This window comes from Mobula hypostoma, chromosome 3, assembly GCF_963921235.1.
Source record: "Mobula hypostoma chromosome 3, sMobHyp1.1, whole genome shotgun sequence".
Lineage (NCBI taxonomy): Eukaryota > Metazoa > Chordata > Chondrichthyes > Myliobatiformes > Myliobatidae > Mobula > Mobula hypostoma.
In genome coordinates this window covers 12,705,815-12,726,999 of record NC_086099.1, presented here as the reverse complement: position 1 = coordinate 12,726,999, position 21,185 = coordinate 12,705,815, and the positions used below count along the sequence as shown (strand labels likewise).

The window sequence follows — 21,185 nt, the reverse complement described above, 5'->3', positions numbered from 1 at the left end:
CTCCTGTGTACTCTCTCAATTTTATTGACTTCCTTCCTATAATTCGGTGACCAGAATTGTACACAATACTCCAGATTTGGCCTTACCAATGCCTTATACAAATTCAACATTACATCCCAACAACAGGAATTCTGCAGATGCTGGAAATTCAAGCAACACACATAAAAGTTGCTGATGAATGCAGCAGGCCAGGCAGCATCTGTAGGAAGAGGTGCAGTCGACGTTTCAGGCCGAGACCCTTCGTCAGGACTAGACCTGACGAAGGGTCTCGGCCTGAAACGTCGACTGCACCTCTTCCTACAGATGCTGCCTGGCCTGCTGTGTTCACCAGCAACTTTTATGTGTGTTGATTACATCCCAACTCCTATACTCAATGCTCTGATTAATAAAGGCCAACAAACCAAAAGCTTTCTTCACCACCCTGTCCACATGAGATTCCATCTTCAGGGAACTATGAATAAACACTATTGAAAATTCTTCAGTATTCCTTTACAAAAGTTGAAACTAGTATTGAAAAGCAATCTCTAAAAAAAACAGATAACTTGCGGTTGAAAGGGGATTCCTGTGTCTGGAGCATATCATAAACAAGGCTTTTAAAACATAACTTAATAAAAATAGTTTACAGGAAGCTTCCAGGTTACAAGCCAATGATTTGGATTTTCAGCATTTTAAAGAGAATCATCTTGGAAAATCAAAGGCATGAAATATTTGTTGAATTATTTGAGTTGTGGCATTTTTGCAGAATGAAGAGAGCTTTTTTAAATGTCGAATCCGCAGTTGGTTGAATTTTTTAATTGAATGTTAAGTATTTACTTTTAGTTGCCTTTATACTCATACTATAAGACCTTAAATAGAATTAAACTGCTCGGTGACTTCTGACTAACAAAACAAGAAAAACAACAGACTTTTTCCAGCAAATGATCATTACAAGTAATATTCTGTAACTTCCCTTTGGACTTGAAGGCAATTCCGAAGTGAGGTGAGGCGAGGCGCAGGCCCATTGCCAAGAGTGAGGATGACCAAGGTTCGATCATTTTAAGCACCAGGCCAAATCGAAGAGGTTGGTACAGGCCAAATGAGGTGGTGAGGTCCAGGCCCCAGAATTATTCAGGGTGAATGAACCCTATATTTGGATGGAGATTTAAGCACAGGGCTGAATCACCAAGGTCAGGCACTGGTCATTTCTAATGACCAGTGTGCCCAAAAATCTTGTGTTGTGCAATATTTTTGGCCAGTGACAACAACATGGGCACATCAATAATTTCTTCAATCAAAACAGTATAAACAAGCCAGTTCTAAAATCTACAGACAAATCATCGTAAGCTTCACATTACCAACACTGTCCACATCAGAAACCAGAAAAGGACGTGTGATTATGTACGATCATGAAATATACTTAATATGCCAACAGGGTAGAGGGTGGCAACCTTTTGTGTGCAATTTAAATTCCTTTGTGTGCTAGTAGCAAAAGATGTGTGCACACACACCTTAGAGAAAACACTGGGTACAGGCTGAATCGAGGTGGCAAGGTCAGGCCCCAGAGTGTATCAAGGTGATTGAACCCGATGCTTGGATGTTGATTTAGGCACTGGGCCAGATTGAAAAGGTCAAGGTGTCGGGGTCCGAGGCGGGGGACAGACTGGTTCAGATCACTGCTCCACGATGTTTACTCAGAATGTTATTCATTCAGAATGCTATTTGCTTGCAGTTATTGTTTGCATAATCAGTTCCCCCCACCCCCCCGCACATTGGGTGTTTGATGGTCTTTTTTTTAAATGGATTCTTTTGGGTTTCTTTGTTTCATGGCTGCTGTTAGAAGACAAATCTCAAAGTTGTATAATATACACACACTTTGATAATAAATGTACTTTGACCTTTGAAATTCGATCACGGCTGATTTATTTTTCCACAGCTCCATCCTCTTGCATCCTTCCTGTAACCTACAACATCCTTATACTAGTTTATCTATATTTTTCCCAGAATCCCAAAAAATTACATTTCTAAGCACCTTCCAAGTTTCTTTACACAATATACAGCTTTATTTCCCAAGCCTGGGTTCTCTCTCTGATTTGTTCTACATTCTGCTGCAATGTTGACTTTATTTTTAGTTCAATTATTTTTTTTAAAAATCTTTTTACGTTCACAAATGTACTGCTCCTGGGCTAGTGTGGATCCAAGCGATTGAACAGACTCCTTCTATGCCACAACACATTTAGTGGTCACTTTATTAGGTACACCTGCTTATTAATACAAGTATCTAATCAGCCAATCACATGGCAACTCAATGCATAAAAAACATGTAGACATGGCCAAGAGGTTCAGTTGTTGTTCAGACCAAACATCAACACGGGGAACAAATGTGATCTAAGTGACTTTGACTGTGAAATGATTGTTGGTGCCAGACAGAGTGGTTTGAGTATCTCAGAAACTGTAGATCCCCTGGGATTTTCACACACAACAGTCTCTAGAATTTACTGAGAATGGTGCAAAACGCAAAAAAAAAAATCAGTGACTGGCAGTTCTGTGGGCGAAAATGCCTTGTTAATGAGAGAGGTCAGAGGAGAATGACCCTAGAGTGGTTCAAGCTGACAGGAAATTGACAGTAACTCAAATAACCACATGTTACTACAGTGGTGTGCAGAAAAGCATCTCTGAACACACAATACATTGAACCTTGAAGTGGGCGGGCTACACCAGCAGAAAACCACAACAGGTTCCACTCCTGGACCTAATAAAGTGGTCACAGAGTTTAACAGCCAACTTATCATGTGATAAGGCATCATGTTAACTACCCATTTCCCTCCATAAATACATCCAGACCCACTGAGCGGGAAGCATATTAGTGTTGCAGTTAGCGCATCACTTCATCGCGGCAGTACATACCGGTTGGGGCTTAATTCCCACTGTTTAATGTAAGGACTCTGCACATTGTCCCCATGACAGCATCTGGTTTCCTCCCATATTCCAAAAATGTACGGATTAGGATTACTGAACTGCAGCATGTTACGTTGCCATCGGCAGTGTGGCGACATCTGCAGGCTGCCCAGCACAAACCTCGCTGATTTGATGTGACGGAAATGATGTATTTCACTGTATGTTTCAATGATTCAATGTACATATGACATATAAAGCTAATCTTTAATCATTTCCTCCAGGATTTTGTGCATTGTGACAGCCAGGTTTTCTAATATAATCCTCCAAACTGAAGGCACAGAGGAAATGACAGTAGGATTTTGTAATACCTTATCAGCAGCTTCAGAAGCCAAAAGGTTGGTGGCAAGTGTCTGCAATTTGTGGTGTGCCATATGTTTCAACGCTGTGAGGCTCCGTCGAGTCATGGCTTGTTTAAGGTTGACTGCCGGATGACTCAAGGTATCTACAGCAGCTGGAACAGCTTCATCACAGGCATTCAAGATTTCTATTGCAGTTATTCCCATTACACAGCGATCTAATGCACCTGCGGACAAAAAAAAAGCAATAATTGTAGTGTAGTAATTTTCAATTGCCATTAATACTAACAAAAGACTGGGAAAATGCAAACAGAAGGATAGTAATAGATACTGTGGAAGATGACCACGGTAAACAAACTTAAATAACTCATTTAAATGTGAACTTGCTTGATTTTTCCCACTCGTTCCAGTTGATACAGAAGCCTGAAGGCACACACTTAGCGATTCAGGAACAGCTTCTTCCCCTCTGCCATCGGATTCCTAAATGGACTTTGAAGCTTTGGACATTACCTCACCTTTTTAATATACAGTATTTCTGTTTTTGCACATTTTTAATAATCTATTCAATATATGTAAATGATTTACTTGTTTATTTATTATGTTTTATTTAATTTATTATTATTACTTTTCTCTCACTCTGCTAGATTATGTATTGCATTGAACTGCTGCTGCTAAGTTAACAAATTTCAAATCACATGCCAGTGATAATAAACCTGATTCTGATTTTGAGTTTAGCATTCAAATAAACAGTGGGATTAAATAAAATATGCAATGGCCCAATAAAAGTATTATAATGCAAAATATTATGTCCCTTTCACATGTTCGTTTTCCCAAATAACCAGACTAAGCTGCCCGAACATCTTAACTCTGCACACATACAGTAACTCAAAGTTCAAAGTAAATTTATTATCAAAGCACGATTACATCACCATATACTACCTTGACATTCACTTGTAGGCATTCACATTGGAACAGAAAAATACAATGCATTCAATGAAAAACTACACACAAACAAAGCCTGACAAACAATGTGCAACAGAAGACAACATGAGCAAATAAAATATAAATAAGTAAATAAATTAAATAGAGAACATGAGTTCTTTGAAGGCGAGTCCATAAGTTGGGGTATCATTTCAGAGTTGAGGTGAGGGAAGTTATCCACGCTGGTTCAGGAGCCTGATGGCTGAGGGGTAATAACTGTACCTGAACCTGCTGGTGTGGGACCCAAGCCCTCCTTTCCGAAGACAGCAGCAAGAGGAGAGCGTTGCCTGGATGGTGGGGACCCTTGATGATGGATTCAACTTTCAAGTGGAAGGTCTCCTTGTAGATGCGCTCAATGCCGGGGACGGCTTTGCCTCTGATAGACTGGGATGTGTTCACCACACTTTGTAGGCTTTTCTGCTTTTGTGTTCCCATACCAGGCAGTGATGTAACCAAGTCAGGAGACTGATTTGCATCCATAAAAGTCTGTCAAAGTTTTAGATAACAGGCTGAATCTAGGGAGATCTCTAAGAAAATAGAGGTGCTGCTGTGCCTTCTTTGTAGTGTCACATGCGTGCTGGTCCCCTGATATAATGCCCAGGAACTTAAAGTTACCAACCCTCTACACCTCTGATCTCCTAATGATGACTGGCTCGTGGACATCTGGTACACCCCACCTAATATTATTTCTTCCATCACTATCCACAAGTTCCCAAAGCAAACTTTGATAGTCTTCCTTGCTATCCACTACACCCTCACTCTTGGTGATCCACGAATTTGTTGATCCTGTTTATCACATCATCCAGATTGCTGATATAAACGATAAACAACAACGGACCAAGCACTGATCCCTGCAGCACACCACTAGTCACACGCAAACATCTACAACCACCTTATAGCTTCTCCCACAAAGCAATGTCTAATCCAATTTACTAACTCAAACTGAATGCCAAGTGATTAAACCTTCCTGACCAACCTCCGATGTAGATAACATCAACTCCATTGCCTTTAGCAGTGTTCCTGGTAACTTCCTCAAAAAGGCTCTATAAGGTTGGTTAGACACAACATATTATGCACAGAGCCATGGTGACTATCCCTAATTAGTCCATTTCTGTCCAAATACTCGTATATTCAGTCCCTGAGAATAACTTTCAATAACTTTCCCATGACTGATGTCAGTCTCAACAGCCTATAATTTCCTGATTTATTCTTGGAACCTCTGTTAAGCAGCTGAACAATACCTCCAATTCTCTGGTACTTCACCTGTCACTGAGGACGATTTAACCATTTCTGCCAGGGCCCTGGCAACTTCTGCACTTGCCTCCCGCGGGGTCCGAGGGAACACCTTGTCAGGATTTGTCCATCCTAATTTACCAAAAGACAGTAAACACCTCCTCCTCTGTAAACTGTACAAGATCCATGAACTCTATGCTGCTTCATCTCACTTCTATAGAATCCATATCTGTGTCCTGATTCAGATACAGATGCAAAAATCAATTTAAAACCTACCCATCTTTTTTGGTTCTATGCATAGATTACCCTTCTGATCTTTCTGAGGACCAATTTTGTCCCTTGCTATCCTTTTGCACTTAACATATCTGTAGAAGTCCTTAGGATTCTCCTTCACTTAGTATGTCAGAGCAACATCATGCCTTCTTTTAGCCCTCCTAATTTTTTTCTTAAGTGTTCTCTTGCATTTCTTATACTCCTCGAGCACTGCTGAGGATATTCTATGAGTCTGTGGTGGCCAGTGCGATCATGTTTGCTGTTGTGTGCTGGGGAAGCAGGCTGAGTGTAGCAGACACCAACAGAATCAACAAACTCATTCATAAGGCCAGTGATGTTGTGGGGATGGAACTGGACTCCCTGACAGTGGTGTCTGAAAAGAGGATGCTGTCTAAGTTGCATGCCATAGAAACATAGAAAATAGGTGCAGGAGTAGGCCATTCGGCCCTTCGAGCCTGCATCGCCATTTATTATGATCATGGCTGATCATCCAACTCAGAACCCTGCACCAGCCTTCCCTCCATACCTTCTGATCCCCCTAGCCACAAGGGCCATATCTAACTCCCTCTTAAATATAGCCAATGAACTGGGCTCAACTGTTTCCTGTGGCAGAGAATTCCACAGATTCACCACTCTCTGTGTGAAGAAGTTTTTCCTAATCTCAGTTCTAAAAGGCTTCGCCTTTATCCTCAAACCGTGACCCCTCGTTCTGGACTTCCCCAACATCGGGAACATCTTCCTGCATCTAGCCTGTCCAATCCCTTTAGGATTTTATACGTTTCAATCAGATCCCCCCTAAATTCCAACGAGTACAAGCCTAGTTCATCCAGTCTTTCTTCATATGAAAGTCCTGCCATCCCAGGAATCAATCTGGTGAACCTTCTTTGTACTCCCTCTATGGAAAGGATGTCTTTCCTCAGATTAGGGGGCCAAAACTGCACACAATACTCCAGGTGTGGTCTCACCAAGGCCTTGTACAACTGCAGTAGTACCTCCCTGCTCCTGTACTCGAATCCTCTCGCTATAAATCCCAGCATACCATTCGCCTTTTTCACCATCTGCTGTACCTGCATGCCCACTTTCAATGACTGGTGTATAATGACACCCAGGTCTCGTTGCACCTCCCCTTTTCCTAATCGGCCACCATTCAGATAATAATCTGTTTTCCTATTTTTGCCACCAAAGTGGATAACTTCACATTTATCCACATTAAATTGCATCTGCCATGAATTTGCCCACTCACCCAACCTATCCAAGTCACCCTGCATCCTCTTAGCATCCTCCTCACAGCTAACACTGCCGCCCAGCTTCGTGTCATCCGCAAACTTGGAGATGCTGCATTTAATTCCCTCATCCAAGTCATTAATATATATTGTAAACAACTGGGGTCCCAGCACTGAGCCTTGCGGTACCCCACTAGTCACCGCCTGCCATTCTGAAAAGGTCCCATTTATTCCCACTCTTTGCTTCCTGCCTGCTAACCAATTCTCTATCCACATCAATACCTTACCCCCAATACCTTGTGCTTTAAGTTTGCACAATAATCTCCTGTGTGGGACCTTGTCAAAAGCCTTTTGAAAATTCAAATATACCACATCCACTGGTTCTCCCCTATCCACTCTACTAGTTACATCCTCAAAGAATTCTATGAGATTCGTCAGACATGATTTTCCTTTCACAAATCCATGCTGACTTTGTCCGATGATTTCACCACTTTCCAAATGTGCTGTTATCACATCTTTGATAACTGCCTCCAGCAGTTTGGATAGTGTCTTCCATCCACTACACAACGTACTGGGTGGGCACAGGAGTACATTCAGCTAGAGACTCGTTCCACTGAGATGCAACACTGAGCGTCATAGGAAGTCATTCCTGCCTGTGGCCATCAAACTTTACAACTCCTCCCTTGGAGGGTCAGACACCCTGAACCAATAGGCTGGTCCTGGACTTATTTCCTGGCATAATTTACATATTACTATTTAATTATTTATGGTGCAACTGTAACGAAAACCAATTTGCCCCGGGATCAATAAAGTATGACTACTACTACTACCTCATTTCTTCCTACTTGGCTTTACCTGCTATGCACCTCCTTTCACTTCTTAACTCAATATCCCTAAAAACCTAGGTTCCCTAAATCTGTTATCCTTGCCTTTAATTCTTACAGGCACATACAAGTTTTGTACTCTCAGAATTTTATTTTTGAAGGCCTCCTACTTCCCAAGAACACCTTTGCCAGAAAACAGCCTATCCCAATCCACACTTGCCACTTCCCTTCTGATACCATTAAAATTGGCTTTTCTCCAATTTAGAATCTCAACCCAAGAACCAGAAATATCCTTTTCCATAATTACTTTGAAACTAATGGCATTATAATGACTAGATGCAAAGTGTTCCACAAAACAAACTTCTGTCACCTGCCCTGTCTCATTCCCTAATCGGAGATGAAGTATTGCACCCTCTCTCTACACTGATTCTATGTACTTATATTTCTGTGGGACTTCTATGCACCGATTAAGAAAGCTTTTCTCAACAGATTTGACAAACTTGATCCCTCCTACTTGTTTTACAGTATGGAAGTCCCAGTGAATATATGGAAAGTTAAAATCACCTACAATCACAACCTTATGTTTCTGACAAAGGTCTGTAATCTCTCTACAAATTCGTTCCTCGAAATCCTGTGGACTGTTGGGTGTTCTATAATATAATCTCATTAACATGGTCATACCTTATTCCTCAGGTCTACCCATAAACAAACTCGCCAGTCTGTCATGACTGAATGCTACCATGACATTTTCCCTGACTAGTAATGCCAACCCTCCCACTCTATCATGTCCAAAACAATGGAACCCTGGAACATTGAACTGCCAGTCCTGACCCTCCTGCAACCAAGTCTCACTAATGGCTACAATATCATAATTCCACATATTGATCCATGCCCTAAGCTCATCTGCCTTTCCTGATGCAACCTTTTGATTCCTGACTTTGTCTGAAAACAACATGTCTCCACGACCTTTCCACTATCTCTTCTGGCACTTCAGTTCCCATTCCCTTGCAACTCTAGATTAACTCCACCCCACAACCACCATGCAGTACTAGCAAACTTTCCCACTAAGATATTAGTACCTCTCCAGTTGAGGTACAATCATCTTTTCCGTATAGCTCCCACCTTCCCTGGAAGAGAGTCCAATGATCCAAAAATATGAAGCCCTCTCTCCTACACCGACTCCTTAGCCATGTATTAAACTGTATGATCTTTCTATTTCTGGCCTCACGAGCACGTGGCACAGGTAGCAATTCTGAGATCACAACCCTGGAGTATCTACCCTACAACTTTGCACCCAACTCCCTGAACTCACGTTGCAGAACCTCATCACTCCTCCTGCCCACGTCATTGGTACCTACATGGACCACAACATCAATAGCTGCTCATCCTCCCACTTAAGAGTGACAAGGATCTGAGATGTCCCGGACCCTGGCACCTAGAAGGCGACATACCATCCAGGAATCTCGTTCTTGTCCCTGGAACCTCCTTTCTGTTTCCCTAAGTAATGAATCCCCTATCACCACAGCTCACCTCTTCCCTTCCCATCTGAGTCACAGAGCCAGAATCAGTGTCAGAGACCTGACCGTTATGACTTTCCTCTGCTAGGTCATCCCTCCCACCCCTAAAAAGTATCCAAAATGGTATACCGGTTGTTGAGGGGGATGGTTGTTGATGGGTATGTAGTCACAGGGAGAACGTACAAACTCCTTACACACAACGGCAGTATCGAACCTTGGTCGCTGGCGCTGTAATGGCTTTACACTGACTGTACTGCCCCTAATTATATGCCTGTTAGTTGTGCAATTTTATCAGCAACATGTGAAACCTTATTACGGCTTCTTTCCCAAGCAGCTGAACAAGCTGAGTATTAACTCTTGCTCTGCGCAAGTACTTCATACAAAATAACAGAACACACTGACTTATTTTTACTAAGAGGTAATAGATTTGCTTATATTGAAAAGATCTTGGTTTTTTTGCCAATCTCTGAACAATTCTGTTGAATGCTGTGTGTCTCTGTGTCTCTATGTCTGTGGCCGTGTCCATGCGTGGTGGGAATGGGTGAGAAAGTATGCAAATTATCACAAGTTAAAGAAATATTGCATTGGTTCATGAGTCCATCAGGCTCCTTACTTCCTCCCTGAGGGTAATAGTGAGAAGAGAGCATGTCGTGCCTGGCGGGAGCGGAGACTGTTACTATACCTCCCTGTTTGTGGATGTACTGAAGGCTACAACTGCAGTGATCATCTTACCTAAGAAAGGATGTATTGGCATTGGGGAGTGTCCAGAGGAGATTCACAAGAATGATTCCAGAAATGAAAGGGTTAACACCTAAGGAGTGTTTGATGCCTCTGAGCCTCTACTCACTGGAGTTTAGAAGAATGAGGGGGACCTCATTGAAACCTATTGAATATAGAAAGGCCTAAATAATGTGGACATTGAGGGAATGTTTCCTATTGTGGGTGAGCTTAGGACTAGAGGGCAGTGTCTCAGAATGGGTGACGTCCATATAGAACACAGAAGAGGAGGAATTTCTTTTGCCAGTGGGTGGTGAATCTGTGGAATTCATTGCCACAAATGGCTGTGGAGGCCAAGTCACAGAGTATATTTAAAGCAGAGGCTGATAGATTCCTGAGTAATCAGGATGCCAATAGGTACAGGGAGAAGGCAGGAGAATGGGGTTGAGAGGGATAATAAATCAACCATAACGTAATGGAGGAGCAGATTCAATGGACTGAATGGCCTCATTCTGCTCCTATGTCTTATGGTTTAAAAGTTCTGGTTACTTTTCCACTCAGTGTAATTCTGCATGCACGTAACATTGTTACATGAAATCACAGTAATTCTTCTTCAGCAGTCCCTTTGGATCGCCATTGCACACTAGCTGCAACCCCCCCCCCACCACCCTCATTCAAAGAAGCAAATACAAAGGCACGCACATCGACAGTAATGGGAGACTATGCTCTACCGCATCAACTTAGCATCTCTTCAGGATGCTCAATCCACATTTCACTTCTCAAATGACTCAGCTGATGACTACTCAAATAGGTACTTAGCTCAGGATTGAACTATCACATGGTTTGTCTGATAATTCAGCATGACAGCAGTATAATTAAGCTTTCTGTTAAATAAAAATGCTCAATATTAACAGTACATTGACCATTTGTGTAGCATCTGATAAATGGTCATCAAACAGAAAGGCAAACACTATGTGACCTTTATTCACAGACCTGCTGAATTCCACATGTACTGTGTTTCAATTCAGACTCCTTTCTATTCAAGCTGTTTGCAGTATTTTGCATGTTTAGAGCCCAAGATCCAAGAAGGTTAAAGAAAGTAGGATGAAAAGAAGATTTGCTTTATTAGTCATATATAATTCAAAATACATTGAGTCAATGAAGAACACAGTCTGAGAAAGCCCACAAAAGTCGGCATGCTTTCTGCACCAACACAGTTATCCACAATTTACTAACCCTAGCTGTACATCTTTGGAATATGGGAGGAAGCTGGAGGAGCCGTAGGAAACTCAGATGCTCATGGGGAGAACGTACAGACTTCTTACAGACAATGGCAGGAATCGAATCTCGATTTTCCAATCGATTCGTGGCAGTATAAAGCATTACGTCAACCTCTATGTTATCGTGCCACCCCTGCCCCAATGTCTGCAGTAAAGAGAACAAGCAGGTGCTGGGACTTTGATAATTCAAGATAAGAGTCACCAATGGTGAAGAATGAGCGAGAGGTCAGAACTGAAATTCTGCTGTCTCAGCAGGGTTGATTGAGACTGGAAATATTACATTGAAAGGAGAACATATTCTGAAGGTTATTCCTTTGTAAAAAGGGAACGTTTATACCATTCCTCAACATTACTACCAGCAATGAGTGATTCGATAAGTGTCAGGCCCTGGCAATAAAATAACCTAGAAATATTATGTTACACAGGGCATACTAAGGCAATAGTACAGATTTTATAGTTACATCAAAAGAACCACTGCTAATACACCCGGAAATAGCTTCTATTTTAATCATACACCTGCTGTACTCTTTACTTCACATACTAATACGTAAGGAAGTTCATGGAAGCTTCAGAAAAGGTGCAGAGAAGATTTACCTTGATGCCTCCTGGGTTAGGGAGCATGTCTTATGAGGCCAAGTTGAGAGAGGTATGATTTTTCTCTTTGGAGCAAAGGATGAGAGTTAACTTGATAGAGGTGTACAAGAGGATAAGAGAATAGATCGAGCGGTGGGCAGAGACCTTTTCCTCAGGGCAGAAATGACTAATTTCAAGGGTGCGTCATTTTAAGGTGACTGGAGGAAAGTATAGGGAAGGGTGGTAACAAAGCTAAGTTAATTTTTTTACATTGAGACAGGTAGTGTGTGGAACACCCTGCCAAGGATGGTGATAGAGGCAGATACATTAGGGACATTTAAGAAACTCTTATATAGGAATATGGATAATAGAAAAATGTACAGCTATGTAGGCGGGAAGGGTTAGATTGATCTTTAAGATAAATATTCAGCACATCATTGTGGGTCGAAGGACCTGTACTGCGCTGTAATCTTCTATGTATAATGTGATTAAACCAAAGGTAAAGTTTTCCTAAAAATAAACTAATTTTGTCTCAAATTAAAAATTATGTATAAAACTTTATATGTTAGCTGTATATATCAGCTTCTACATTAATCTCAAAATATTTTATAAATAAGTTAAAATGTGTAAATGCAGCAACTACATGAAGATTAGAGAAGATTTTTCACAAAACCAATGACAAAATATTGTTTAGTCATGAGATGTGGGTACTAATTACAGCAGCTTTTAGTGCCTACTCTTCCATTTTTAAAAGCCGGTCACAGTTCTTTGGGTCAGACTGCATAAACTTAGCCAAATTCCTTTCCTGGGTGAACATTTTGTTTTTAAAGTAATGGCAGTCAGGACTGGTAGCTTCATTGTCAACATTTCTGATGCTGTCTTTTTAATTCCAGAGTTATTTAAATTCACCAGGATCAATAGTGCAGGCCTCTGGATACTAGACCTGAACCTTAACCACTAAGCTGTTAGATCCACAAAGACTTGCACAAATAAGTAGTAATTTGCAGTTCATGCTACAAGATGTGTACAGCTTGCACATTAATCATATTGCATCATTCAAAGGCTTTATCGTCAACAAAATTTAGCTAAAAATTTTTAGCAAAAGCCAGGTTTTTAAATTGTATAAGTTATAATGACATACATTTTAGATACATTTCTCACAGGAATATTTAGCATCAAATATTAAGTACCTCATTTCCAAACAATAAGTTACAATAAGCTGCCAAAGGTGACAATGCTTCAGCCATCTGAGGTGAAGATCATTGGGTTATTCCCCTGTTGACTAAGCTTGGTGACATATTGCTTTTATGAACATACTGTAGGTGCAACTTTCTATCTGTTTATCTCAGAATTATTCTATTTCATCAGAAAAAGTTGCAGGGAGAAGGCAGAAGAATGGGGTTGAGAGGAAGAATAAATCAGCCATGCTGGATGGTGGAACAAACTTGATAGACCAATTCTGCTCTGATGTCTTATGGTCTGGAAATGCTTTTTTTTCTTAAGTCAAATGCTTACCAAATAAATTGTTTAATCTGAGACAGAAGACGCTCCCCCACCTCCAATTCATTAGCTAAGTTGGCAATAAATACTATACTTGTCTGCTCAACTAAACCAAAGCACCCATGGCAATGTGCATCTGTTCATCAGAAAATTGACCTGAAAGCCCTTAAGTAACTCAAGTTTGTGGCATACTCAGTTGACCACGATGCCCTTCAAACCAGCGTTTTCCTTCAACCTCCTGCAGCAGCTAATGCGTCTAACGTAGCATGAAATGTTGACTTTCAACGTGTGTGCACAAAGATTTATTAAGAACAAGAGTCTCAATGAAATGAACGGCATCTATTCTCTGTTCTAGTGCACACGTACAGCATCAATTAGCTAAATGCAATTTAAATGGAAACTGCACAGGCTATATTTAAGGCAATAAGCTCACTGAAGCTCAGTTGAACAAGATGCTGGCTAATGAGTGAAAGTGGATTGGTCCTCTGGGAAGCAAAAAAAAAAGGAAGATGCATTAAAACAGTTCCATATAAGATACTATACCACATAAGATTGAGAGGACATTTGCTAAAGGTACTCAAAATTATGAGGGATACAGATAGGGGTAAATGCAAGACTGTTGGTACTGTGGTTTTACCCTCGAAAACACAGTACCAACAATCATACAGAGCAGATTTAAGGGAGCAACATACAGTCACACAAAAAATAAATATCTATAGCCCAAGTCCCTGAATGACATGTCCTGTAGATTGATAGTGCATGGGTGTTGTCAGCATGAACAAGTCGTTCTCAGCTGTCTGCAGATGAATATATCTGACTGGATATGCACTTATAAGACTGGAAAATTGCAAAATGTCACTCCACTCTTCAAGAAGGGAGAGAGGCAGAAGAAAAGAAACTATAGGCAATTAGTCAGACCTCAGTAGTTGGGAAGATGTTAGAGCTGATTATCAAGGATGAGGTCTCGGGTAACATAGAAACACAGAAAGTCTACAGCACAATACAGGCCCTTTGGCCCACAAAGCTGTGCTGAACATGTCCTTACTTTAGAAATTGCCTAGGGTTACCCATAGCCCTCTATTTTTCTAAGCTCCATGTACCTATCCAGGAGTCTCTGAAAAGACCCTATCATGTTCACCTCCACCACCATCACCGGCAGCCCATTCCACGCACTCACCACTCTCTGCATAAAAAACTTACCTCTGATATCTCCTCTGTGCCTACTTCCAAGCACCTTAAAACTGCCCTCTCGTGCTAGCCATTTCAGCCCTGCGAAAAAGCCTCCGACTATCCACACGATCAATGCCTCTCATTATCTTATACACATCTATCAGGTCACCTCTTCTCCTCTGTTGCTCCAAGGAGAAAAGGCAGAGTTCACTCAACCTATTCTCGTAAAACATGCTCCCCAATCCAGGCAACATCCTTGTAAATCTCCTCTGCAGCCTTTCTATGGTTTCCTGTAGCGAGGCGACCAGAACTGAGCACAGTACTCCAAGTTGAGTCTGACCAAGGTCCTATTTAACTGCAACATTACCTCTTGGCTCCTAAACTCAATCCCACGATTGATGAAGGCTAATGCACCGTATGCTTTCTTAACCACAGAGTCAACCTGCATACTTGGAGGCACATGATAAAATAGGCCGTAGTCAGCATAGTTTCCTTAAGGGAATATCTTGCCTGACAAACCTGTTGGAATTATTTGAAGAAATAACAAGCAGGATAGACAAAGGAGAATCGGATGATGTTGCTAACCTGGATTTTCAGAAGGACTTTGACAAATGCCACACAAGAGGCTGCTTTAACAAGCTACGAGCCCATGGTACCACAGGGAAAATTCTAGCATGGGTAAGTCAATGGCTGATTGGCAGGAGGCAAAGAGTGGAAATAAAAGGAGTCTTTTCTGGTCGGCTGCCGGTGTCTTGTGGTTTTCAATAGGTGTCTGTGTTACATTATATATCAAAGACTCGGACGATGGAATTGATGGCTTTGTTGCAACATTTGTAGACGATATGAAGGAGATAGTTGGAGGGGCAGGTCGTTTTGAGGAAGTAGAGAGGATACAGAAGGACGTAGACAAATTAGAGGAAGGGGCAAAGAAATGGCAAATGGAATACAGTGTTGGGAAGTGTATGGTCATGCACTTGTGGTAGGAGAAATGAAATTTCTCTACTATTTTCTAAATGGAGAGAAAATACAAAAAAACTGAGGTGCAAAGAGCCTGACGAAAGGTCTCGGCCTGAAACGTCGACTGTACCTCTTCCTAGAGATGCTGCATTCACCAGCAACTTCTATGTGTGTTGCTTGAATTTCCAGCATCTGCAGAATTCCTGTTGGTTGTGTGAGGTGCAAAGATTACTTTGCATGTTGAGTTTGTGGTGAGGAAGTCAAATGTAATGTTAACATTCATTTCAAGAGAACTAGAATATAAAAGCAAGGAATTAATGTTGGGACTTATAATGCACCGGTGAGGCCTCGTGGAGTACTGTGAGCAGTTTTGGGCCCCTTATCTAAGAAAGGATGTGCTGAAACTGGAGAGAGTTCAAAGGAAGTTCATGAAAATGATTCCAGGATTGAATGGTTTGTCATATGAAGGGCATTTGATGGCTCCAGGCCTGTATTCACTAGAGGGGACGAATGAGGGGTGACCTCATTGAAACCTATTGAATGGTGAAAGGCCTTGATTGAGTGGAGATGGAGAGGATGTTTCCTCTGGTGGGAGTGCCTAAGACTAGAGAACACAGCCTCAGAACAGAGGGGTATCCTTTTAGAATGGAGATTAGCCAACTACTACTACGTCAACTCGGGCCTAGGGGGCCAACATCGGGCACGATGATGGACTCTCCACTTCTCCCTCATCAGTGTGTTCAGTTCATCTACATTAGCCGCGCCGCTGTCTTCTCAGAGTGTGTTGACCATAGTCTTGGGAGGGCGCCCAGGGTTCATCCTCCTGTGCCAAAGAGTGGTGTATCTGTGGAAGTATTCATCACAGGCAGCTGTGAAGGCCAAGTCTTTATGTATATTTAAAGCAGAGGTGGAGAGATTCTTGATTGGTAAGGGCACAAAGGGATATGGGGAGAAGGCAAGAGATTGGGGCTGAATTGAAAGTTAGATCAGCCATGATGAAATGGTGGAGCAGACCTCAATAGGCCAAATGGCCTAATTCTGCTCCTATATCTTGAGGTCTTATATACATGCAGTGCAACCTATCTTGCACTGAGCGAACACTGGAGTGCAGCACCAACGGGAGCAGCCACCTCCCAATTCAGCAATGCCTCCTCTGGCGTCTCGCCTTCTGGATCGCTGCAACAGGCAAGCCCATGGCATGATACCTAGTCCTCACAACAAAAGAGGTCATCAGCTCCTCCCACTATCAGTCTCACTAACAGGCTAGTGAACCAGACTTGCAGTATGTTACATTAGCAATGTCCGACAGGTCCATATGATCGCAAGAAAAACATGCAAGACAATCACTCGCTGTTGGACTGCACACAGCCTTAAAGTACCAATTCCAATACCTTTCTATAGTAACAGCAAAACCTCTGCCAACAAGCAGCTGATGGAGTAGACATGCAGTACTTGAAACTCTTTATGACTAACATTGTCTTGAGATTGTAAAGAAAATGCTTTAAAAGAAGTACAAAAACACCTTTGGTTGACCCCGGAGAGACCACTGCGTCCAAGCATGTTGTCTTCTTATCGGAAGTCAGATGAAACTCCTCATTGATCAAAAAATGTCTTGTCAGTTTTGAAAAGGATTCTTACCTGACAAGAATACAGAGATCACTGGAATAAGAACTTTAAACTTTACTAATTCACCACAAGGAAGTCAGATGTTCATTTTCTCACCCAATCCATTCTCTTCCGCTGCTTTACAGACAGGGAAAAGTAAAGTGCTGCACAGAATCAGGCCCTTTGGCCCATTTAATTAGTGCCGAACCATTTAAACTACCTAGTCCCATTCATCTGCGCCCAGACCATAGCCCTTCATATACCTATCCAAACTTCTCTTAAACATTGAAATCGAGCTTGCATACACCACTTCCATTGGCAGCTTGTTCCACTCACAATGCTCTGAGTGAAGAAGTCTCTCCTCAAGTTCCCTTTAAACTTTCACCATTAACCCGTGACCTCTGGTTGTCGTCCCACCCAGCCTCAGTGAAAAACGCCTGCTTGCACTTATGATTAATCATCCTGGATTTTGCATTTTTTCACGGTAAAAGTGTCAGGACTCAGTATCATTTATACAAATGACAGCTTCCTCTGGCGTCTGTGCATTGAATTATGCCAAATGGAGACCATACAAACTTTTGAACCCATGTGTTTTTATAACAAGCAAACCAACTAGAGGCAGTGGTAAATTCTATCACCATAGCCTTGCAATTTTTTTTTTGTTCCTTCAAGAACTAATCGGACTTCATTTTGAAATTTGATTGAATTTCTTAATACTTTTTTATGAAATCCTTTCCAAATCATACCTATTTACTTCGGCTCATAATACACATGTCCCACAGTCTTCAAACCTCACACAAATTTCAACAATTTCTCGTTACTTTGTCAAGAACTTTTAAGAACTCATCTGTCAAGTTTCCACTCAACTGCTTCTGCTCTAAGTAGAGCAAACTTGGTTTCTCTAATTGAATTGAATCAACCCTGAGGTCATTTTAATAAATCTTGTTTGCATCCTGTGTTGTAACTTCAGTACTTCCTCAAGTCAAGTTGATCAAAAATGGATACATTGTGTTTTTACTGGCTCAGTGTAACCATCCTACTTTCTTTACGTCTCTTTTCATGATTCTCAGCATCACACATCCACCATCTCCTGCTATTTTCTGAGGAGTTATGTACAAGTACAACAAATAAATCAGGGTGTCTACACCTCTGCACATTTGTTTTTAAGCATTACAAACTGTATTCTTAATAAAAATATATTTTCAAGAATAAACCATTCAATGCCTTTTCATTCTTTATATTCATTGTCAGTGCTTTCCATAGTGTTCTATTGCATTCCAACACATCAGTAGCATTGCTGCTACTCGCGTGGCTCCCTGAGGTTTTATACTGCTACAATAATTAAAGGCTTTCTTCCCCAACCTGCCCTTCCCCCTCCCGTAGCAGGAGATCCCCAAGCATGGTCCTTCCACATCGAGCCCTTGCAGCGGCTGATCCAAGCCTCAGTCTGTCCCTCAGCACGTACTCCTACACATTCTTTGAAATGAGAGTTGCAGTCTGAACCCTCAGCACAGAAACAGAACCTTCATTCACCAGGTCCATCTATACAAATCCCATTTTACATAACAAAGCAAACAGGAGCAGGTACAGGCCATTTGGCCCATCAGCCTAATCCACTATTCAATAAGATCATGGTTGATCTTACTGAGGACTCAGCTCTACCTACCTGCCTTTCTCCCCACAATCCTTAATCTCCCTCTAATACAAAAAAAAAATCCTACTGTGGTCTCAAATGTATTGAATAATGTAGCCTCTATGGCTTCCCTGCGCAGAGAACTCCACAGATTCACTATTGGGAAAAAGGTTCCTCATCATCTCTGCCCTAAATGTATTCTCTAAAATCTAGAACTACATAGCCTAGCTCTTGTCTCTTGTCTCACCAGTGGAAACAACTTTCCTGCCTCAACCATATCTATTCTTTTTGTAATTTAAAATGTTTCTATAAGATCTCTTCTCATTCTGCTGAATTCCAGTGAGTAGAGTCCCAAGTGACTCAATCTCTCCTCACAGACCAAACTCATCTCTGGAATCATCCTCGTGAAAATCCTCTGCAAAGAAGCCACCAAAGCAGCATCCATCATCAGAGACCCTCACCACACAGGTCATGCTCTCTTCTCACTGCTGCCATCAGGAAGAAGGTACAGAAGCCTCATGATTCACACCACTAGGTTCAGGAACACTTACTACCCCTCAAACATCAGGCTCTTGAAGCAAAGGGATAATTACATTCAATTTCCCCCATCATTGGAATGCTCCCACAATCAACGGACTCACTTTCAAGGATTCTTCATTATATGTTCTCGATGTTTATTGCTTATTTATTTATTATTTCTTACTTTTTGTATTTGCACAGATTGTTGTCTTTTGCACTCTCAGTGATTCTGTTATGGTTATAATTCTATAGATTTTCTTGACTATGCCCACAAGTAAATGAATCTCAGGGTTATACATGGTGACATAAATGTACTTTGATAATAAGTTTACTTTGAGCTTTCATTTTTCCTCAAGTAAGAAGACCAGAATTGCACACAACACTCAAAGTGTGGCCTCACTAATACTCTGTACAAATGCAGCATCACCTCCCTCCCCTTAAATTCAATCTATCTAGCAATGAAGGCCAAAATTCCATTTCCCTTCTAGATAACCTGCAAACGAATCTCTCTGCATTTGATTCCATAGATTTCAATACCCTGGTGATTCAAATTCACATCTCTATACCCCTTCAATAATATAAGAGTACCTATTTCCACTATTCTCTCTGGCAGATCCAAGCACCCTGAACAGGGGAAAAAATACTTTTACACCAGATTGCCAGTAAACCTATTACACAGCATCTATGCCCTCCCGCTTTAGACCCTCTTCTGCAAGGTGACAGAAGACAGAACAGTACAGCACAGCACAGTACAGGTCCTTCAGTCCACGACATAGTGCCGACCTTTTAACCTACTCCGAGATCAATCTAACCCACATTGCCTTGTCCATTCGTTCCCCCCCCACCCATCCCTTCCCACCGATCTCCCTCCCGGTACTTATCCTTGTAAGCGGAACAAGTGCTACACATGCCCTTACAAATCCTCCCTTACCACCATTCAGGGCCCCAGACAGTCCTTCCAGGTGAGGCGACACTTCACCTGTGAATCGGCTGGGGTGATATACTGAATCCGGTGCTCCCGGTGCAGCCTTCTATATATTGGTGAGACCCGACGCAGCCTGGGAGACTGTTTCGCTGAACACCTACGCTCTGTCCACCAGAGAAAGCAGGATCTCCCAGTGGCCACACATTTTAATTCCACGTCCCATTCCCATTCTGATATGTCTATCCACGGCCTCCTCTACTGTAAAGATGAAGCCACACTCAGGTTGGAGGAATAACACCCTATATTCCGTCTGGGTAGCCTCCAACCTGATGGCATGAACATTGACTTCTCTAACTTCCGTTAATGACCCTCCTCCCGTTCTTACTCCATCCCTTATTTATTTATTTATTTATTTATTTATTATTTTCCCCTTTTTTCCTCTCACTTTTTTCTCTCTCTCTGTCCCTCTCACAATAACTCCTAGCCTGCTCTCCATCTTCCTCTGGTGCTCCCCTCCCCCTTTCTTTCTCCCCAGGCTTCCCATCCCATGATCCTCTCCATTCTCCAGCCTTGTATCCCTTTTGCCAATCAACTTTCCAGTTCTTGGCTCTCTCTCTCCCCCTCCTGTCTTCTCCTATCATTTCGGATTTCCCCCTCCCCCTCCCACTTTCAAATCTCTTCCTTCAGTTAGTCCTGACGAAGGGTCTCGGCCCGAAACGTCGACTGTACCTCTTCCTAGAGATGCTGCCTGGCCTGCTGTGTTCACCAGCAACTTCGATGTGTGTTGCTTGAATTTCCAGCATCTGCGGAATTCCTCGTGTTAAAGTTATGCCCACTTGTTTTAAGCATTTACATCCTGGGGGAAAAAACACTGGCTGTTCCCAAAGCACAGGTGATGTTTTGTCTGGATTGCCTCACCTTAATAAGAAATCAGTGGCACTTCATACTCATCCAAACATCTTTAAGAGACGCTATTCATTTACACAAGAGATTCTGCAGATGCTGGAAATCCAAAGTAACATACA

General features: G+C 41.9%; 1 protein-coding gene across 4 annotated transcripts in view; it reads right to left on the bottom strand.

The window, feature by feature from the left end:
• The window catches only part of LOC134343857 (WD repeat-containing protein 7), a 627,641-nt gene that overhangs the window by 464,804 nt on the left and 141,652 nt on the right, over positions 1 to 21,185 (bottom strand). For all 4 annotated transcript variants that reach the window (XM_063042658.1, XM_063042659.1, XM_063042660.1 and 1 more), the window contains one exon: positions 3,243 to 3,457. In XM_063042658.1, the coding sequence (XP_062898728.1) occupies positions 3,243 to 3,457 (215 nt within the window). The remainder of the gene's footprint in view (positions 1 to 3,242; positions 3,458 to 21,185) is intronic.